General features: G+C 40.4%; 1 protein-coding gene across 1 annotated transcript; it reads left to right on the top strand.

The window, feature by feature from the left end:
* Window positions 1–162: 162 nt before the first annotated feature.
* On the top strand, window positions 163–15,524 carry cmtm4 (CKLF-like MARVEL transmembrane domain containing 4). The gene is made up of 4 exons (XM_041043089.1): window positions 163–927; window positions 6,908–7,084; window positions 11,958–12,056; window positions 12,470–15,524. The coding sequence occupies exons 1-4, from the start codon at window positions 742–744 to the stop codon at window positions 12,632–12,634; spliced, it is 627 nt and encodes a 208-aa protein (XP_040899023.1). The 5' UTR covers window positions 163–741; the 3' UTR covers window positions 12,635–15,524.
* The last annotated feature ends 820 nt before the right edge of the window (window positions 15,525–16,344 follow it).

Below are 16,344 nucleotides of genomic sequence, written 5' to 3'. Positions count from 1 at the left end.
CGAATAGAAAGAAGAGCCAGGGGGATGAAATGCAGCAGAGGTCGGTCCTGTCGGCGTGGTTCCGGCTCTATTCGTTTTTTGCAGGCTGTTTGGGAACACTTAAAACGGGCGCAGAGCCTACACAAGAATGTGCAGTTTTCAGAGGGGCGGAGACAAGCTCGCCTCGCATCCATAGCGAGCATAGGCAGCCTCACTGTAGGTTGCTCTAGAGACTAGCACAATTAAGTTTACAATAGAGAACAGACACGTACTTTCCCAGCGCTTCTGGGCCACAATGGGTGGATGTTTTTCGGTTGCGGAGACGAGTCACGCAGCCCGGTAGGCATTTTTGTTTTCTTATCGGTGCCGCTGAACTAACCAGAACCGTCCATGGCAAAGTGACACTGGGACTCGAACAAGTGACCCGCCTAACATAGTTGTAAGTGCGGCTATTTGAGAGAGACGCAACGTTGTGACCTGGGGGAAACACCGCAGGGTTACGTTTAACGGATACCAGCCGGATTTTCCTGCGCTTAACGTCAAAGAGTATCCCGCCGCGGCTGTTTCCCCGTGGGGTTGGCTATGAAAAGTGGACTGTCTGGTTTGTTTTCTCCATCCACTTCAAGCCTGCATGGAACAAAGTGTGCTTTCTGTCACATAACCTGCGCCGTGAGGTAGACCCAGGAGGTTTGTCGGGCTGTGTTTTAGGCTGTATGCCGTAACGTGTTGCAAGTCGAGAGTCCAGCTTCTCCCGAAATCATCATGAGGACCACCGAAGAGACGGAGGGCTTTGACGGCGAGGCCTCCAACACTTCCATGATCTCCGGAGCCAGCAGTCCTTACCAGCCGACCACCGAGCCCGTCCATTCAAGGAACGTTTTGGGGGGGATAAGGTGCGACATGGAGTACCTCAAGTCATACTTTGGAATATTAAAGATGGTTGAAGTGGTAAGTTGGAGCGTGATCATAAATTAATGCAATGTTCAGAGATTAACAGCATCATAAAAGTGAGTCAAGCAAACTATGACGCACCATTGGTAGATAACATCCACCAAGCAGCTGACACGCACAAAATAACTGTTACAAGTACTATTCTTATTATAAGCCCTAACTTTACATTTTTGAAAGCACTATACTATATTCTGCGCATTAATACCTTGCTTATTACTTCTGTCCATGAAGTGGTAAACCCAAAGATTGTTTATTCAAACAGATATGGCCATACAGGTCCTGATATACCTTGTTTTACATCTTTAATAGGTTAGTACATCTTTAATTGGTTAGTCAGGTTTCATGCCTACATACCTGATATATAAAGGTACGTGGGCTAGGTTGCTACTGACCACAGTTCTCAGTTCAGCCATGATTTGCACAAATTGTCAGTTTATTCTAAATAGACTTTTATTTTTGAAGGATGCACAGTGGCTCCAGTCCTTTGGTAAATTTTAATGTTGTCCCCAACAGTGTCCTTTATAGTGATCTTTTTGAGAATTTCTGTCTATTAGCAGCTGTGGGTCCCCTCAACAATGGACCTAGTGATACCTGTATATTTGATTAGATCCTGAATTGCTCTTAGACAAAAAAAATATTATTATCGCAATTATTATCGCCATTTTCTTGTCAGGATGTTGTGGTCACTGTTATTTTAAACCAGTACACCTAATCCAGATGTCTGAACTGGAAGAAGTGACAACAACAAAGCAAAATGAGGGCTCCCAAAACTCAGACAATTCACCAGAGGGGGAAATATCTATCAAGCCACAGCCATTTTTCTTCTTCTTGTGCCAAAAAACTCAGACACAGGCCCTGCACACTCATACACATGAAGTAGTGTGTCCACAACAGGAAAAACCATGGAGCTGAGGAAACTAGCAATTACCTCTAACAACGTTTGTGGATAGCACAAGCAAACTACAAGTCCAAACTTCTGGAAGATAACGCAGGTTGGGAGTCTCTGCTTCATTTTAAAACTTGAACTCTAGAAAAAGTAGAGTTTGAAAAGTATTTTCATTTTGTGGGTGGCTGAGGGTCCCAGTGGTCTGAGGGAAGAGCGCAGTCAGCCTGTGCTGTTGCACACACCTGTGATGTTTACCTCTGTGTACGTGGGAAGTTAGGATAGGAAGCCATTTGTCATCAGCGTGGGAGAAGTTTGGAGCATGCAGTTACTAAGAAGATTCACATTCATAGTCTTCACTGGTTTCACAGCAAATGCTGGAATATAGCCGTTGACTTGGCTGTTCAGTGTTCACTGTATTTCTTTAACATTCATTCCTTTAGCTGCCGATTTTCATACCAGACAAACCATATTATTAGTCATGTGTGCAATCATGCTGGGGCCTAGCTTCATGGTAATGTGACTCCCCATATATATAGATGGTGATTTAAATATCTGAATAGTAGGGATGTCTCTCCTGCTACGCCATAGTTGCTCATGTTAAATACCTGAATGGATTCAGAACATTTACTACCAATGCCCACAGGTGCAGAAAATAGCACACAGTCTTGCAAATTATTTAGCACTGATGCAAATAGAATATAAGTCCTGCAAAAAACAGTGCATTGTAACAAAGACAGAAAAGCCATGCAAATATTGCAGGTATACTTTGTGTAACGATGAACAAAACAAGTGCAAACCCATTTCCTCACCTGCAAGTTCCTGAATATTTTATCAGTTATGCAGTAAAATATACCAGCTATTGTACAGCATAGGTAAATACAAATTTATATGCATTATCTTAGCTCCTATTACTAATCTTCTATTTACGCTTTCTATTTACTTCAATGCTTTGTTCAGTGCCGATAGTGACTTTCCAGTTTGAGCCAGTCATATCTGTCTCACCGACAAGGACAGGACTAATGAAAGTCATTCAAGTTTATATTCGGTATCTTAGAGGAAGCCTTCAAGGCTTTCTGCCAGACTTCAATAGCTTCACTGGCTTGCATTTTTACTGCTTTGTCCTCTAATCATTTAACTTAGAACTGATTTATGACAATGCAAAACTGACTGCATGTCATGCACTGTACATGTACCTAATGTACTACTCCTGTGCCAAGGAGGTGCTGTGCCATTTATTTGTATCACTGTGTTAACGGAAAGTTGTCCTGTGGCTGAAAGGGCAGTTGTCATGTGTTGTTAATAGATCATCTTTTTTTCAGAAATCGGTTGTATGGAGTTAGCATCAATGCAGAATGGACTGGTACAGTACACTACATGCTGCATTGTACCACATGCTTCTTTAAAGATCCAGAAGATCCAAACACCTTTTTGCACCCATGGCTGAAAAAGGAGACCTGTTGTGTGAAACACAAGCTGAATGTAAAGCTTGTGTGTGTTTTTTTTCTTTGATGACGTCAGTGTTGCCATTTCTTAAAAGTTAAAGGGCTTTAATGCCTCACCTACCCCCTCTCGCCTTTGTCCATGCTTCCTTATGACTCTGCCAAAGAAATGTTTACAGTATTACCTACACACCTAAGCCTTGTTTGCACTAAGGTAGTTATTACAAACCACTCTGACATTTGCATTGATCCCTGTTTACCGAGAAAGGCTTTGTTTTCCTCTGTGGAGACCAGGGTGCTATGCACTGTGTAGTTGTTTCACACCAGAGCACTAAAATGCATTTGCACAGGTTTTTAAAGAGCCAGTCAACTTGTCATTCCTCGGGTGTATGGATACACAGATTGTTGTTGACTATGTACTGATCAGACACAACCCCCCGTAGGATGTAACCTGAGCAAGGTGTGTCCACTCTGACAGCAGGTTTGTCTTGCTGTGACAGGGTCAACAAAGTCCAACTGATATTCGCCTCATGCCCCTCTACACTGACAGGAATTTGATACCTTGTGGGGCCTGACAGTACACCAATCATACACTTGTTTCCCAGCAAGCCTTATACCCCCATGGTGAAGAACAATGCGCTTATTGATGATATGTGAAACCATGGTTCTCTTTTTTTTCAGAACTATTCTAACAAGTTGTAATTAAATATTATGGTATGGTGCTTTATTTTCTGTGAATGTTGGGTAATGATGTTACCAGATGCTCCCAAATGTCAGCAAGCACTTCCTGCTCTAAGAGAGACACCATATGCTCTACTCTTTTCTGGTTGAAACATTACTTATACAGAGCTTGTAGGGAGGCATAAAGACAACAACAGCATTGTGCATACATGTGTGGAAACATGCATGCTGTTGCCATGTCCTCTGGGGTGAAATATAACCTGCATTCAGGCTGCTACATCTTCCATCACATAAATGACTGTGGGCTGCTAGCGAAGCATATTCAACATTTTTGGTAATTTTTTTGCACACGCATTTCCATACCACTAGAAGTGCTGTATATAATGTTGCATAGTCTCTCCAGCGAGGCCTGTTTTCTCCTCCATTAATTTTCTGTCCACAACAGATGGTGTTTAAGAAGGGGATCTGAGTCCAAGAGGCCTTTAAAGGCAACTAATAGACACTGACTATTATGTGCATAATCCCAAAGATCTGCATGCACGTGGGAGGGAAAAGACAAAGAGAGTTGATGTGCATGATCATATGCTTGTGCACACATGATGAGCAGGTTGTGTGGGGGTGAAGGTTGATGTAAAATCATTACTTACAAGATCATCCAGTATGGTGCTTTGTGGCCCTACTGCCTCCCCCCACTCCTTCCCACCTCCTCCCCTGTGGCTGCCTGACACCTGCTGCACAGGGTCTTGGGGAAAGCAATATGCTTTCTTCAAAAGACATGACATCATCTGTCAGCCCGAGCAGCCCTCCACTCCTGTTAGGGTGTAACCGTTTTGGGTGTGTTACAGTCACAGATGGACTGATGTCCAACTACATGCTCTAATAAGGCTGCAACAGCTGCACAAAATGAAACTTTTGCCTTAATGATGGTCAGCCAAGTGGATTTGTTTAGTCTTTGCTTTAGTGTGCCACAGGTAATGTTAATGTGTTTGTTGTGTCAATACATTACTATCTCTGGACTTTTAGTTTCCTGTGAGGTGACTGCTCAGCCAGAGATTTGGAATGTGACAGACTGGACAAAGAGTCTGTCACAACCAGGGGAAATCTTCTCTGACAGTTCACCATTTGCCAGTCATCACACAACAATACTTTACTTGTCAGAGACAGGACACCCTTCTCATTAAACTGGACAAACAGGGTTAGCTATTGAGCTGCTGAGGGATAGGGGAGAGGAGGAAGGGTCTTTTGCAAATGAGACTGTTTGGATTTGCTCTCAAATGCATTTGTTTTCAGCAGCGTCAAGCAATGAGATGCAACTAGCTGGGCTGGATTCAATTTGGATTCAGATGAGTTGAAATTCCATACTGGGTTTCACAAACAATCCCAGTGATACAGTTTTAAATGTCTTAACTTAGAAGCTTTTTTACATGGACACTTTGGAATCAGATCAGCTCTGTAATAAGCAGGGTTCAGGGTTTTAGATTATACCAATTTAGGGAGACTTAACAACATTTCTGCAAAAGAAAGGTAACAGATGTTTTATCCAGAAAAAGCTTTGCTGCACAGTTGGTGAAATTCAGCTACTTGCAAAACAGGTCATTCTAAAAATACTTCATACCAGAAAACAGGCAACATATGAATTAGCAACAATAACCATCACCTGTAAATCAAGTTTTAGTTTTTCATTGTTCAAAGATGGACTTTGAGATTTCTGACCAGTGAGACACAAGCCACAGATTTTGCAAATCATTGTCCTTCTTTGATCTTCTATAAATGTGTACTGTTTAGATCACACACACACACACATTAGGTGACAGCTCTTACCCCATCTCCGTATCATCTTCATGCAGTATTATGGCACATATGAAAGGGATAATCCTTGGAATTTATGGAATAATGTGTATAATAACACAGAGCATAGTTTTAGTCCATGGACTTGATTTTTCTCAGTTGTCAGGTTTCCGCTCCTCTTTTGTGATATTTGACTATTCAAATCATTTTCAGTTGCTCTTCCCTTTTCCATGCCATGAAATATACACTAACAGAGATTTCATGCAACTTCTAGAAACTTTTGGCAAATGAGCCACATTGCATACTTTTAAGCTGTGTAAAATTTCATCTGCTGAACATTTGGAAATCCCATGCAATCAATCATGTGTATAGAGAAGAGAGAGACACAGAAAGACAAAAGGCACAGCTTAGTTGATAATGAAACTGCTCATCCAGGCACAGATTCATAATGAGTTTGATATGAAGAGTAAAAAGCTTGGTAAATTTGGCTGTAAGTTGTTTTGCCATTTGGAAAAGCTCTAAATGTTACCGTGGACTTCTTGTGACACTTAAACCTTCATTCATCCCTCAACTCAAACCCACTATTATACAATACATTATATCAACATTTGATACAAAATGTTAAACGATTCCAGCACTGGTAGACCAAGCAGATCTGGTCTAAACTGGTTCTGAATTCAACTGCCTTGGGTCGGTAATATGTCGCAGTGGCATTCTTATGGTTCTGTTATGTCTCCGGGTTTTGGAGAGCTCTGGGCCAATTGGTAATCTGTGTGTGGTTTCGTCGGGGTCTAAATGGCAGAAGAACACCTAAATAGCAGAATTCTTCCCATACTGTGGTTTGTTGATGGATGTTGGCTGGAGTCAGGCATCATCACAGACCGCCAGGAGTGGGACTCATGAGATGGGCTTATGGCCTCTGGTCTATTCATGGGACAATCGCTTCATCATCTGGAAAGCTTGGAATTTCAACATTAACAAACACTCACATGAAGTTACAGAAATGGCTTGACCCACAGTACCCTTTATGCTTTACAACAGTAGATAGTATATATTTTGCATTTGTTGTATCTGATACTAAAAATGCTTTGCTAATCAGCTGTTGAATCATGTTGAATCAGTATGCCCGTCACCTTCACCCTCTTAACTCTTGTCTCTCCTGTCATTTTCCCTGTCGCTTTAGGTCCTGTCACTCATTGGATTCATCTGTATAGAAACTATCATGATGTGTTCTCCCTGTGGAGGAGTCTACTTCTTTGAGTTTGTCAGCTGCAGTGCCTTCGTGGTGACAGGAGTCCTCCTCCTGATCTTCAGTCTCAACCTGCACACCAAGGTGCCCCATGTCAACTGGAGCCTCACGGTATGTACAGTGAGACACGGTGTGTATACAGTGAGACAGACTGTATAAGACAGACAAAGGCTAATTATTGTTCTCAGGTTAGCGTTTAGCTCAAAGGACTGCTGTGCATTGTCTTACAGCTTGCTTGGCTGTAGACTCTCAGTCTTGTTGCTCTGTATTTAGGGGTTAAATTGATGTTATGTTTTTCTTATTTAAACTGTAAAAGAAAAGGTCAATGAAAAGTTTAAGGGTTAAAAGACAGAATGTGTCGTCATGCTACTTGTGCTTGTGACTTTTGCCCTTATTTTCTCCCTTAATCATCATCATAATCATAATTATTATACTTTTCATAGTATTTCTGTCATAAATTATAGATGCAGTAACAGACCTCTGCTTGAAGTATATCATATTATGGGAGTATTTAGTATCAGCATTGTTATACGAAGTAACGGCAAAATCCTTAGAATACACTGAGTGTGGAACTGAGAGAACACAGCTTCAGCATTACCACCAGGATATGCGTTGTCAGCTGTAAGCAAATGAGCTGGTGGGCGTTCTCCAGCAGATACTGGTTGCCTTTCAGTATTTGCCTACATACGCACACTGGTGTGTTCTGAGCTGCAGCCAAGTATCTTTTACAGAGAGGAGTGGAAAAAAAAAAAACGTCTTTAAGTGTATTTCCAGGGGCCACACAGCTTACAGTACATATCGTAGTAAAGCAGTGGATGTTAAGCCAGATGTCCAAATCCAACCATAGCTATCAGATTGCTTTATGGTATCCTTGGTACAGTATTCTGCCTCAAACATGAAGAGAGGGTGTGCCTTTGGCTTCTACTTTTGGCAGAGTGACACCAAATGAAAGCCTTTTATAGTCTTGGAGAGGCCAGGTCCAATTTAAGAGTGCTGATCTAGGAACTTTTACCAGATACCTGTGACCGGTATGGTCCATATGATCTAAAATCCTCCTGGTCATTCTTTTCTGAGACGTTCTGCTCCTTTTCTCCTGAGGCACACTGGCCTTTTTCATGTCAGCTCTGACAAGTTCATTATTTTTCCAGTCAGGTGATTAATACTTATAGAAATGTGTAATTAACATGTATTTTGTGTGTCTTTGTGTGTTTTTCAGAGAAGGTAGACTCTAGTTGGCTGTGGTTTGGCTCATTGGTATTGCTGGAAATTGTGCTGTTAGATATTTCAAACACTGTGAAAAACAACAACATACTTGGAGGACAACAAATTCTGTTTACAGTGCAAAAAAACCCTCTGCTGTTCACATTTGGTTAGTAGTGTAGACTTACAGTAGGTGTTGCCTTCCAGTTTTCACAGTCTCTGCCCTCACTCTAAACTGTAGTAACTAACAAGCCCACAATGCTTGATTGCACTCCACAGTGTAGGCTCTACCCCACGCTGTTTATGTCTATCAGGTTCAAAGCCGCTCCAGTCAAATTGGGCCCCAGGGAATTTTGCCATGAGTAAGCATTTCCAAGTGTGAACCAACTGTTAACCCTTTTGCTGTCCTCAGTTTCCCAACTCCAAACTGTAGGCCCACACTGACATTACTCCTATATGGAGTGAGCTGTTTTATAATGCGGTTGAGTGTCTCAGAAGGAGGGTTTTGATTGCACAGTAATGTGCTATATGATCACATTTCCTCTAATTCATCCTCCATGATGATTTTGGCAGCTCAGAAAGGGAAACACAGGTCCTGACCCCACTCCCTCCACTTCCACTGCAAAATGAATGCAGTACTGGGACTTTGTTGTAAATCCACACTGTGACTTTTAGGAATTAAGATGAATTTCAGGGTTTAGTTTGCATGAATGAGCTTGTTTTGCACAACCATTCGGCCAGAGAGACAGATGAGGGCAGACCACTCGGTGCATTGTTGTCCTAATTCTCACAGCCAAATAACTGTCTGCCATGGTTCTGGGGAAGAAATGGGGCAACCCTAAAGACAGACACACACACACAGAAAAAAATCACAGCTTGAAGAGGAGGGAGGATATGAATGTTGTTATGCTCTATTGTAAAAGGAAAACAACAGTTTGAATACCCTCCCAGTGTTCCCAATATAGTCTGGTTGTTTTGTTCTGGGAACAGACAGTATCTCATCACAGTTGATGTGTGAATAAATTGGGTACTTCAGAGGGAAGCAGCATCATAGAAAGTCATGACAGCAGTTGTCGTTTGTACTATACAGATAACAGTCACCTGGATTGCTTACCTACTGTTTGGAAGTGTGACAATTGTGGCGAATTGTGTCTGTCGGGGTCAACAAATATTATTACTGGGCTGCAACAGAATTTATCCTGTGAACTCCAAATTCCAGTATGTTGTCTACATGTACAGTATGTATGTGTGTCTTAATCCATCTTCGCTTCCTTGTTTGACCCTGTGTTGTTGTGCTGGTAAAGACTACATTTCTTTGCTAAATTTGCACACACATCAGAGCATTGTTGCTATTATTAGCTATAGTCATTAATCTATCATTGGTTCAGACCAGAAACCACTTTACTCATCTTGTATTTACTTTACGTACAAGTGGAAACCAATAAAAGCTTTCTTGGTTTTGACAGCTGAAACTGGCCACACAAGAAGACAGAAGACATGAAAGACTTTGCTACTATCTTTGTTTGTCTTTCAAAAAGAATCAGGGATAAATGTGAAAGCCAGAGAGGCTTTTATTCTTGCATGTTGCTTTGTGGCACTGTGTGTGACTTGCTGCAGCTGTCAAGAGCATAGACTTCATTACTAGCGTTCTGCTGCATCCTCAACGGTTTCCATAGATGCAGTCCTATGAGTGTTTCTAGCTTCTGTCTTAGTAGCACAGCAGAAATATAGAACCACATACAGTAACATTGTGTGTTTGTATACTACTAACAAGCACCACTGAGCATCACGTTTTTGTTCACAAGCCAGAAATATAAACCCAAAATAAAATGGTTAATGTTTTTGAACCCCTGTGATTCCAGTCCTGATCCTTGTCTTATCTCTAAGGAACTCCTATCAAAAATACTACATTAGTCTGTCATACAGAATCATATTCACAAGCAGAGGCACAAACATTGTTGTTGTTTTTCTTATCTTTTTTTTCCTAATTTGTTGTTATTGTTAAATTGTATACTGCTTTTGCACTCCTGTTAGAAAATCATTTTGCTTAGAATGTTTTGGATCTTAAAACGATTAATAGCTTTAGAGCTTTGTTCTTTCAAACAAACAATGCATAGTTTGACTGATGATGATTCAACTAGATGCTACTAATTTAATATGTTTTGGAAGCGTACTAGTTCTGTCCAATGCTCTGAAACTCACCAGAGAGTGAGAGAGAGAGAAAAAGAGAGAGAGAGAGAGAGAGAGAGAGAGAGAGAGAGAGAGAGAGAGAGAGAGAGAGAGAGAGAGAATCTTGTGAAACAATGATATGAGCCAATAATAAGCCAGAGAGCCAGTGGTTTGGTCCAGTCTGTGCTTGTGTTATTTAAGGTTTTACAGAGTGCTGGCCTGGTTAAAACGTGGAATGTGGGAGAGAGTAAGGCAAAGACGCTGAGGGTCAACTGAACTGACTGAGGCTCTGGTAGAGAGAGAATCTGGGATCTGAACACTGACGCTGGAAAATACAGTGTTGCCTGTTTAACCAGTTGGGCAACGTAGATGAGTGTGTGTGCATTGTGAGCAATGTTTGAAGAGTGTGCGTGAGATGTATGTCGAGTGTGTGTGAGTGTGATGGATGGGGTTATGATTTTAGTTGGAGGTTGGGATTATAACACTGGTGTACACTGACCGTGCCAGACAGCATGTGGTCTTATGTTTCCATATTAATGTGTTACTGATTAAACCGCAGGATCAGTGACACATTATCACAGCCTTTATGCCCCGCTGAGTTTTCTGCTTCGTCTGTAGAGCGTTTGTGTGCGTGTCTGTCTCAGTGTTTCTGACATGGCCACTGTATGAGCCTTGTGTGTCATATGAGAGACCATGTCTGCCATGATTACAATCACGCATCTGATCACGAGGGCTGTGCCCCAGGCCTGCTCAGAGCTTCATTATTAACCCTTTCCTAACAGTCGGAACTCCTGAAAGAAGGAGAGTGAAACATCAAAGGGAGGTTTCTCTTTGATTCTCTTTCTCGTGTGTAAAAAGGTGAGACGTGGAGTGTGGTATGTGTGTGGAGTGGGTGTATCTGTTTGTGAGCAATATGAGGCGCTAGGTGTCTTTTAAGTATGTTCTGTTGGCTTCTTTGCCCTCCTGTGGTTTTAAACTCACAGTGAAGCATCAGGATGTGGTCCGGTCTGGCTGGTTAGAGAGAATGTTTGTTCAGCGTGGTACAGCATCATTGAGGATGTCCTACCTGGATGTGGAGTCAGCCTTGTTGCCAAGACTAATACAAGTTTAATTAGAGTCAAAAAGCCTCAAATGTTTTTTGGACTCTAAAAGAGATGAACATATCAGTAAAGAATGATACAGCTCCACTGCACTTATACAAATCATTCATTTTGTAATATATTTCACATAGAGTGTTATGTGTAACCTACTGTATAAAGAGATATTTTGGGTTTATTATAACCAAATTCATGATTTTATTTATGATACATAGCACAGAATACTCATAATGATTGGTTAAATTCGTAATTCATAATATTTTGATCAGATTCACAATTTAAATCACCATTTTACCAATTTTAGACTCTGGCATTTATGCATAAACAGAATTGAGACACACATTTATGTACACTAGCTTTTCTGCCAACAGCTCGATAAATGAAAAATTCACATTTTTTAAGTTACACTGCCTCAGCTGCTAACCTCATGAAATACTTGGATCTTAGCCCTGAAAAAATAGTATTGATGCCCATCTGGAGTCTAAAACTTATCTTGTATGATTTGTGTTTTCCTGTAGGACCTGGTTAACACTGCTGCCAGCACCTTCTTCTTCTTCTTGTCGTCTCTCGTGCTGGCCTGCATCAACCACAACACTGGAGCTGAAATAGCAGCAGTGGTGAGTAGTCAAAACCAACCTGCCTGTTTTTTTGTTTTTAGTTATACTGACGCAAAAAAAAGCAGACATCTGTAAGCTCCTCCTTAGTCATTTAGTTACATCCTATCCAGATATATCATAAAGGATGCATGCGTGTATACTGATGCTTTTAAAGAGTGTCAGCCAACGCCTCAGCAAAGGTCTGGTTTAGGAACGAGACTTTTATTGCATATATCTGGAGGAGTAGAGGTGACTGACGAACTGTTCCTGGTATAAGTGACCGAAGCGAAGTGTAATATTATTACTCTGTGCAAATTTTCATGTGTTTCTGATTTAACTCTGTAAGCCTAAATCGAATTTTCAAGGATATTTCAGAAACTGTGTGTCCATGCAGTGTTTAGGCTATTCTTCTTCCTGTCTCCACTTGTATACAGATCTTTGGCTTCCTGGTGACAGGTGTGTACGGAGTAAACACCTTCCTGGCGGTACGGAGGTGGCGCCTCGGCAATGGATGTCAGGGGGCGCCTCAGACCAGCGAGTACATTCGAGCACGCACGGCATCTCGTGGAGAAATGGAGGCGCGACCTGAACTTGCATGAGCAGGCAATCAGAAAGACTAAGGGAAAGCCACACTACCGGCAGCTGACAGAGATGGACACTACTCTGCCTTCAGAACAGTTATTCATTTAAGTCTTGGGCAGAACAGCCATCTAAAGCTCACCACACGTTTTTGACTTCTCATCACAACACTTCAGCTGTGCTTTCTGCCTGCTCGGCTACTGTATAAAACATAATTTCACAGCCACCGATGAGCTCTGTGCTGAGCTTTGTTTATCAGGCATCCTGGCTGCAGTTACGCATAAAGAGTCTCGGGAAGTGAAGGTGATCTCTGTAAAACTTCATCCACATATCTTTCTAAAACAGTGTGAAGGATGACTTCCATGATGAGCCAGAAAAGGCTGACTTCACTCCAACTGTGCATCAACTCCTGTTCTGACGAAAGGTGTTGACTTTTTACAAAGTTGTGTTTCACTGTGAATGAAGTGAAGTAAAAGAGGGCCAGCTTTTGTACAGTATGTTTATGTCACGCCGCTGTCTGTAAAGTCTGTGGTAATAAATGTGATCGTTGATCCAGGAAGCCACTGTACCATAAAACATACAGTAACCTGCAGTACAACAAAAGCACTATGACTTCACTGATCTTTCCTAGATACTGACATCAGCCTTTTGCTTCCACCTGTGAACCAGGCTGACAATGGCTATTTGATTGTTAAGATTACACTAACTTTACACTTAAGATTACTCGACTAACTCTGCAAATGCCTTTAACATGTGACCTTTAGCCACTATTGAGACATTTGCTGCCTGCTGTTATACAGTAAAAGTACAGGGTCATTTTTACCTGCAATAAAGGCGGGCAGTACAACAAAAGGTCAATACAACTGAAATGAGTGAAAAAGATTTACTTCTTTGCAACATAAAAACATACAATGGGTTTGATTCAGACCAAAGTAAAAATTCATATTACTTCACTCCATGTACTTTATCCCAGGTTGTGTGTAAGCAAGCTATCTAAAAAATATCCTCTCTAGCATTCCAAACGTTTTAATTTTGAGGTCTGTGTTAGGTAAACACTGTGAGTCAGGAGTAGGTTATATCAGGCGATGAAAGGTTAATTGATATCTTGTTACTTTTGCACATATCAAAGGCTTCAGGTAACTCAGTTGTTGGTGGTACACCAGTGAGATTCATTTTTATAAAAAAGTAGGTGACCTGGTCAGGATCAATGCCCTTAGCCTATACACTGTATCTCAGGTACTGACACACTCCTTCATTCTTTGATTCTTAAAGAACATTTGAAATGAGATCACAGGGTGCCTCAACCTGAACACTGTATTTCTTAATGCCTTCCTAATAATTAGACATGACAGGACTATCATAGGTAATGGAATTAATTGATACATTTAAGTTAAGTGAAAATTAATTTAAAAAACGAAGAGTCAAGTGAAGGTAGAGACAGTGGGATGGAAATATGGTACATTTAGCATTATTGTCACAGCTTTTACTCTGTATTTGGTTGAATTAAATGTCTGTATGTATCTACAGTATATTATCACACTTCATGTATTCTGAAATTTTTATCATTTCACATCGCAGGTGTTATAAAGCCCATATACAGAGTGCAAAACAGACTTGCTGTTCGTTTTATGTTTTTTCTGTTTGGCCAGTGTACTTCACATGCAAACAGGAGGCTTAATCTAAAAAAAAAAAATCACATCATATTCACTTTTAAAGATGAAGGAAGAGATGTCTATTTAATTTTTGGTATCTTATATTGTACTGATGTATTGAATCAACTCTACAGTTAAACATGTTTGTGTTTTCTTTGTTGTTAAACACCTCTTTGTGTATATTAGGCTTGGGTGAGTTTGTGCAGGGACTAAATTGACTCTATGGCTCCATCTCCTGGTCTTCATCCAAATATATTCCTTGCAACTTCATTGGACTGAGTGTAGTTACACCCAGGTAACTACAGTATTGTGTATGCTTATAAGGAAAGGACCAGTAGTGTATTTGTGGGGCAAAATGAAAAACTGTATGGCTTTTTAAATAGCCTCAGTAGTTTTCCTCAGTATACAGTATGTTTGATTAATCAGGCTTTTCTCATGTTTTTAAGTAACATATCATGTTCTACTGCTACTTCTCTTGATTTGGTGACTGAAGTAATTGTATGAAAAGACAATCACCTTTGTATTTATGTCCATCATTTAAATTGATGGATTTGTTTGTGAGTGATACTATAACAATCTTCACTTAAACATTTGTACAGCAAAACACAAAATCCTGCAAGTGCATTATGCTATTTGATAATATAAACTGACCATCATATTTTTCAGAAGCTACCAAGCTGCAGCTTTCTCTGTGTACAACTTTATGCTACAGTATGTTATGAATTGTATTTATGAGAAAGAAAAGAAAGGTTTTCCACTATAGTTTCCAGTTTGTGATATAAAACAGTGTACATGATAAGTCAGACTGTTTGAGTGAATTTAGAAGTGAGATGCTCTTCTATTTCCTTTTACTTCTGTGTGCTTTGTTATTGACTACAACAAGGTCTGTCATGCACAGCATGGAGCCGTACTTAGCTGTATTTTTTGTATTTAAAACATTCTTAACAGGTTTCGCATCAGTTTATAGTGACAATTTAAATAAAGTGATTTGGACATGATCAAAAATAGCTCAGGTTTTTATTCAGACATTTTATTGTACAAAAGGGCAAAACAGTGAAGGACAAACTTTATTTGTCACCTACAATAGCTCAGCAAGAGGCCTCATTTATAAAACAGCACTGTGTTCATCTCGATCGTAAGATTATTTTTAAACTGTACGGCACATGGGTATAGTTGAGTTTTATTGCTGTCCGGTGAAAACCAGATGAAGTGAAGGATTAAATGTTCCTTTGTCCTACTTCCTAGGAAAAATAAACCATTTAAAACCCAATCTGATTGATGTTTACATTGCTTGTGAAAAGTTATTGCTTTGGAGATGCATGGTTTTTACAGGACAGCGAAGATACTGTATATAACATCATACAGTGAATACCATCAGTCAAGGCCAGTTCTTTTACACCTTTTGCATTTCAGATGTGTGTGCACATAGCTCTCAGCTGGCATAGATAGGAACGTTTAATCAATTAGTGGTGCGGGGTGTAGCACCGCACACTATTGTTATTCTCATTTTTCTTACACCTAGAATTTCGGTTCGTAACTCATCCCACACTGTTGAGGGACTCAGTGTGCTTGTATTTTTTTCTCCGGGTATTCAGGTTTCACGACATAATTCGTGAAAAACTGCAAAAAATTTCCCATAGAGAATGAATGGGACGAGGTCAAAAAAGTGTCAAAAAAGTCCATCAAACATCAACTGCTCTGGCATACTTTACTATATTCAACTTTTTTCCTAAGTTGTGGAGTTTTTGAACAGCGATCCTTTAATGATCATGAGTGATTTTGAAAAAATTCAGAGTTTACAATGGGTGTGTATTGCGGAATGTTCCAGCTTAGAGTGGGAGCTTAGAGTGTAGAAGCTTTTAAAAAAGTCGTAGAAATTTTTTTTTCACACGACAACTACAGCCACAAATTTTACTCTACAACAGTGATATTCTCCAACCACACTTGTCTTCTTTCTCACAATGTGTTTACTTTAGCAGTAGGATTTACGGTTTTTGAATAGTTTGCCTTTTACTGACATGAGTCGCACTCATCTGCTCCATTGACTCCAATGTAAATCGAGAAGAGGATTTTTGGAG

This window comes from Toxotes jaculatrix, chromosome 1 (genome assembly GCF_017976425.1).
Source record: "Toxotes jaculatrix isolate fToxJac2 chromosome 1, fToxJac2.pri, whole genome shotgun sequence".
Lineage (NCBI taxonomy): Eukaryota > Metazoa > Chordata > Actinopteri > Toxotidae > Toxotes > Toxotes jaculatrix.
The sequence above is the reverse complement of the archived record's forward strand: the minus strand, read 5'-3'. Positions and strand labels throughout refer to the sequence as shown.

Excerpts from the sequence above, each read along its gene's own strand:
- cmtm4 (XM_041043089.1), top strand. The coding sequence starts at position 742 with ATGAGGACCACCGAAGAGACGGAGGGCTTTGACGGCGAGGCCTCCAAC. Across the intron at positions 928-6,907 it reads TATTAAAGATGGTTGAAGTG|GTCCTGTCACTCATTGGATT; the intron begins GTAAGTTGGAGC and ends CTGTCGCTTTAG. Across the intron at positions 12,057-12,469 it reads GAGCTGAAATAGCAGCAGTG|ATCTTTGGCTTCCTGGTGAC; the intron begins GTGAGTAGTCAA and ends ACTTGTATACAG.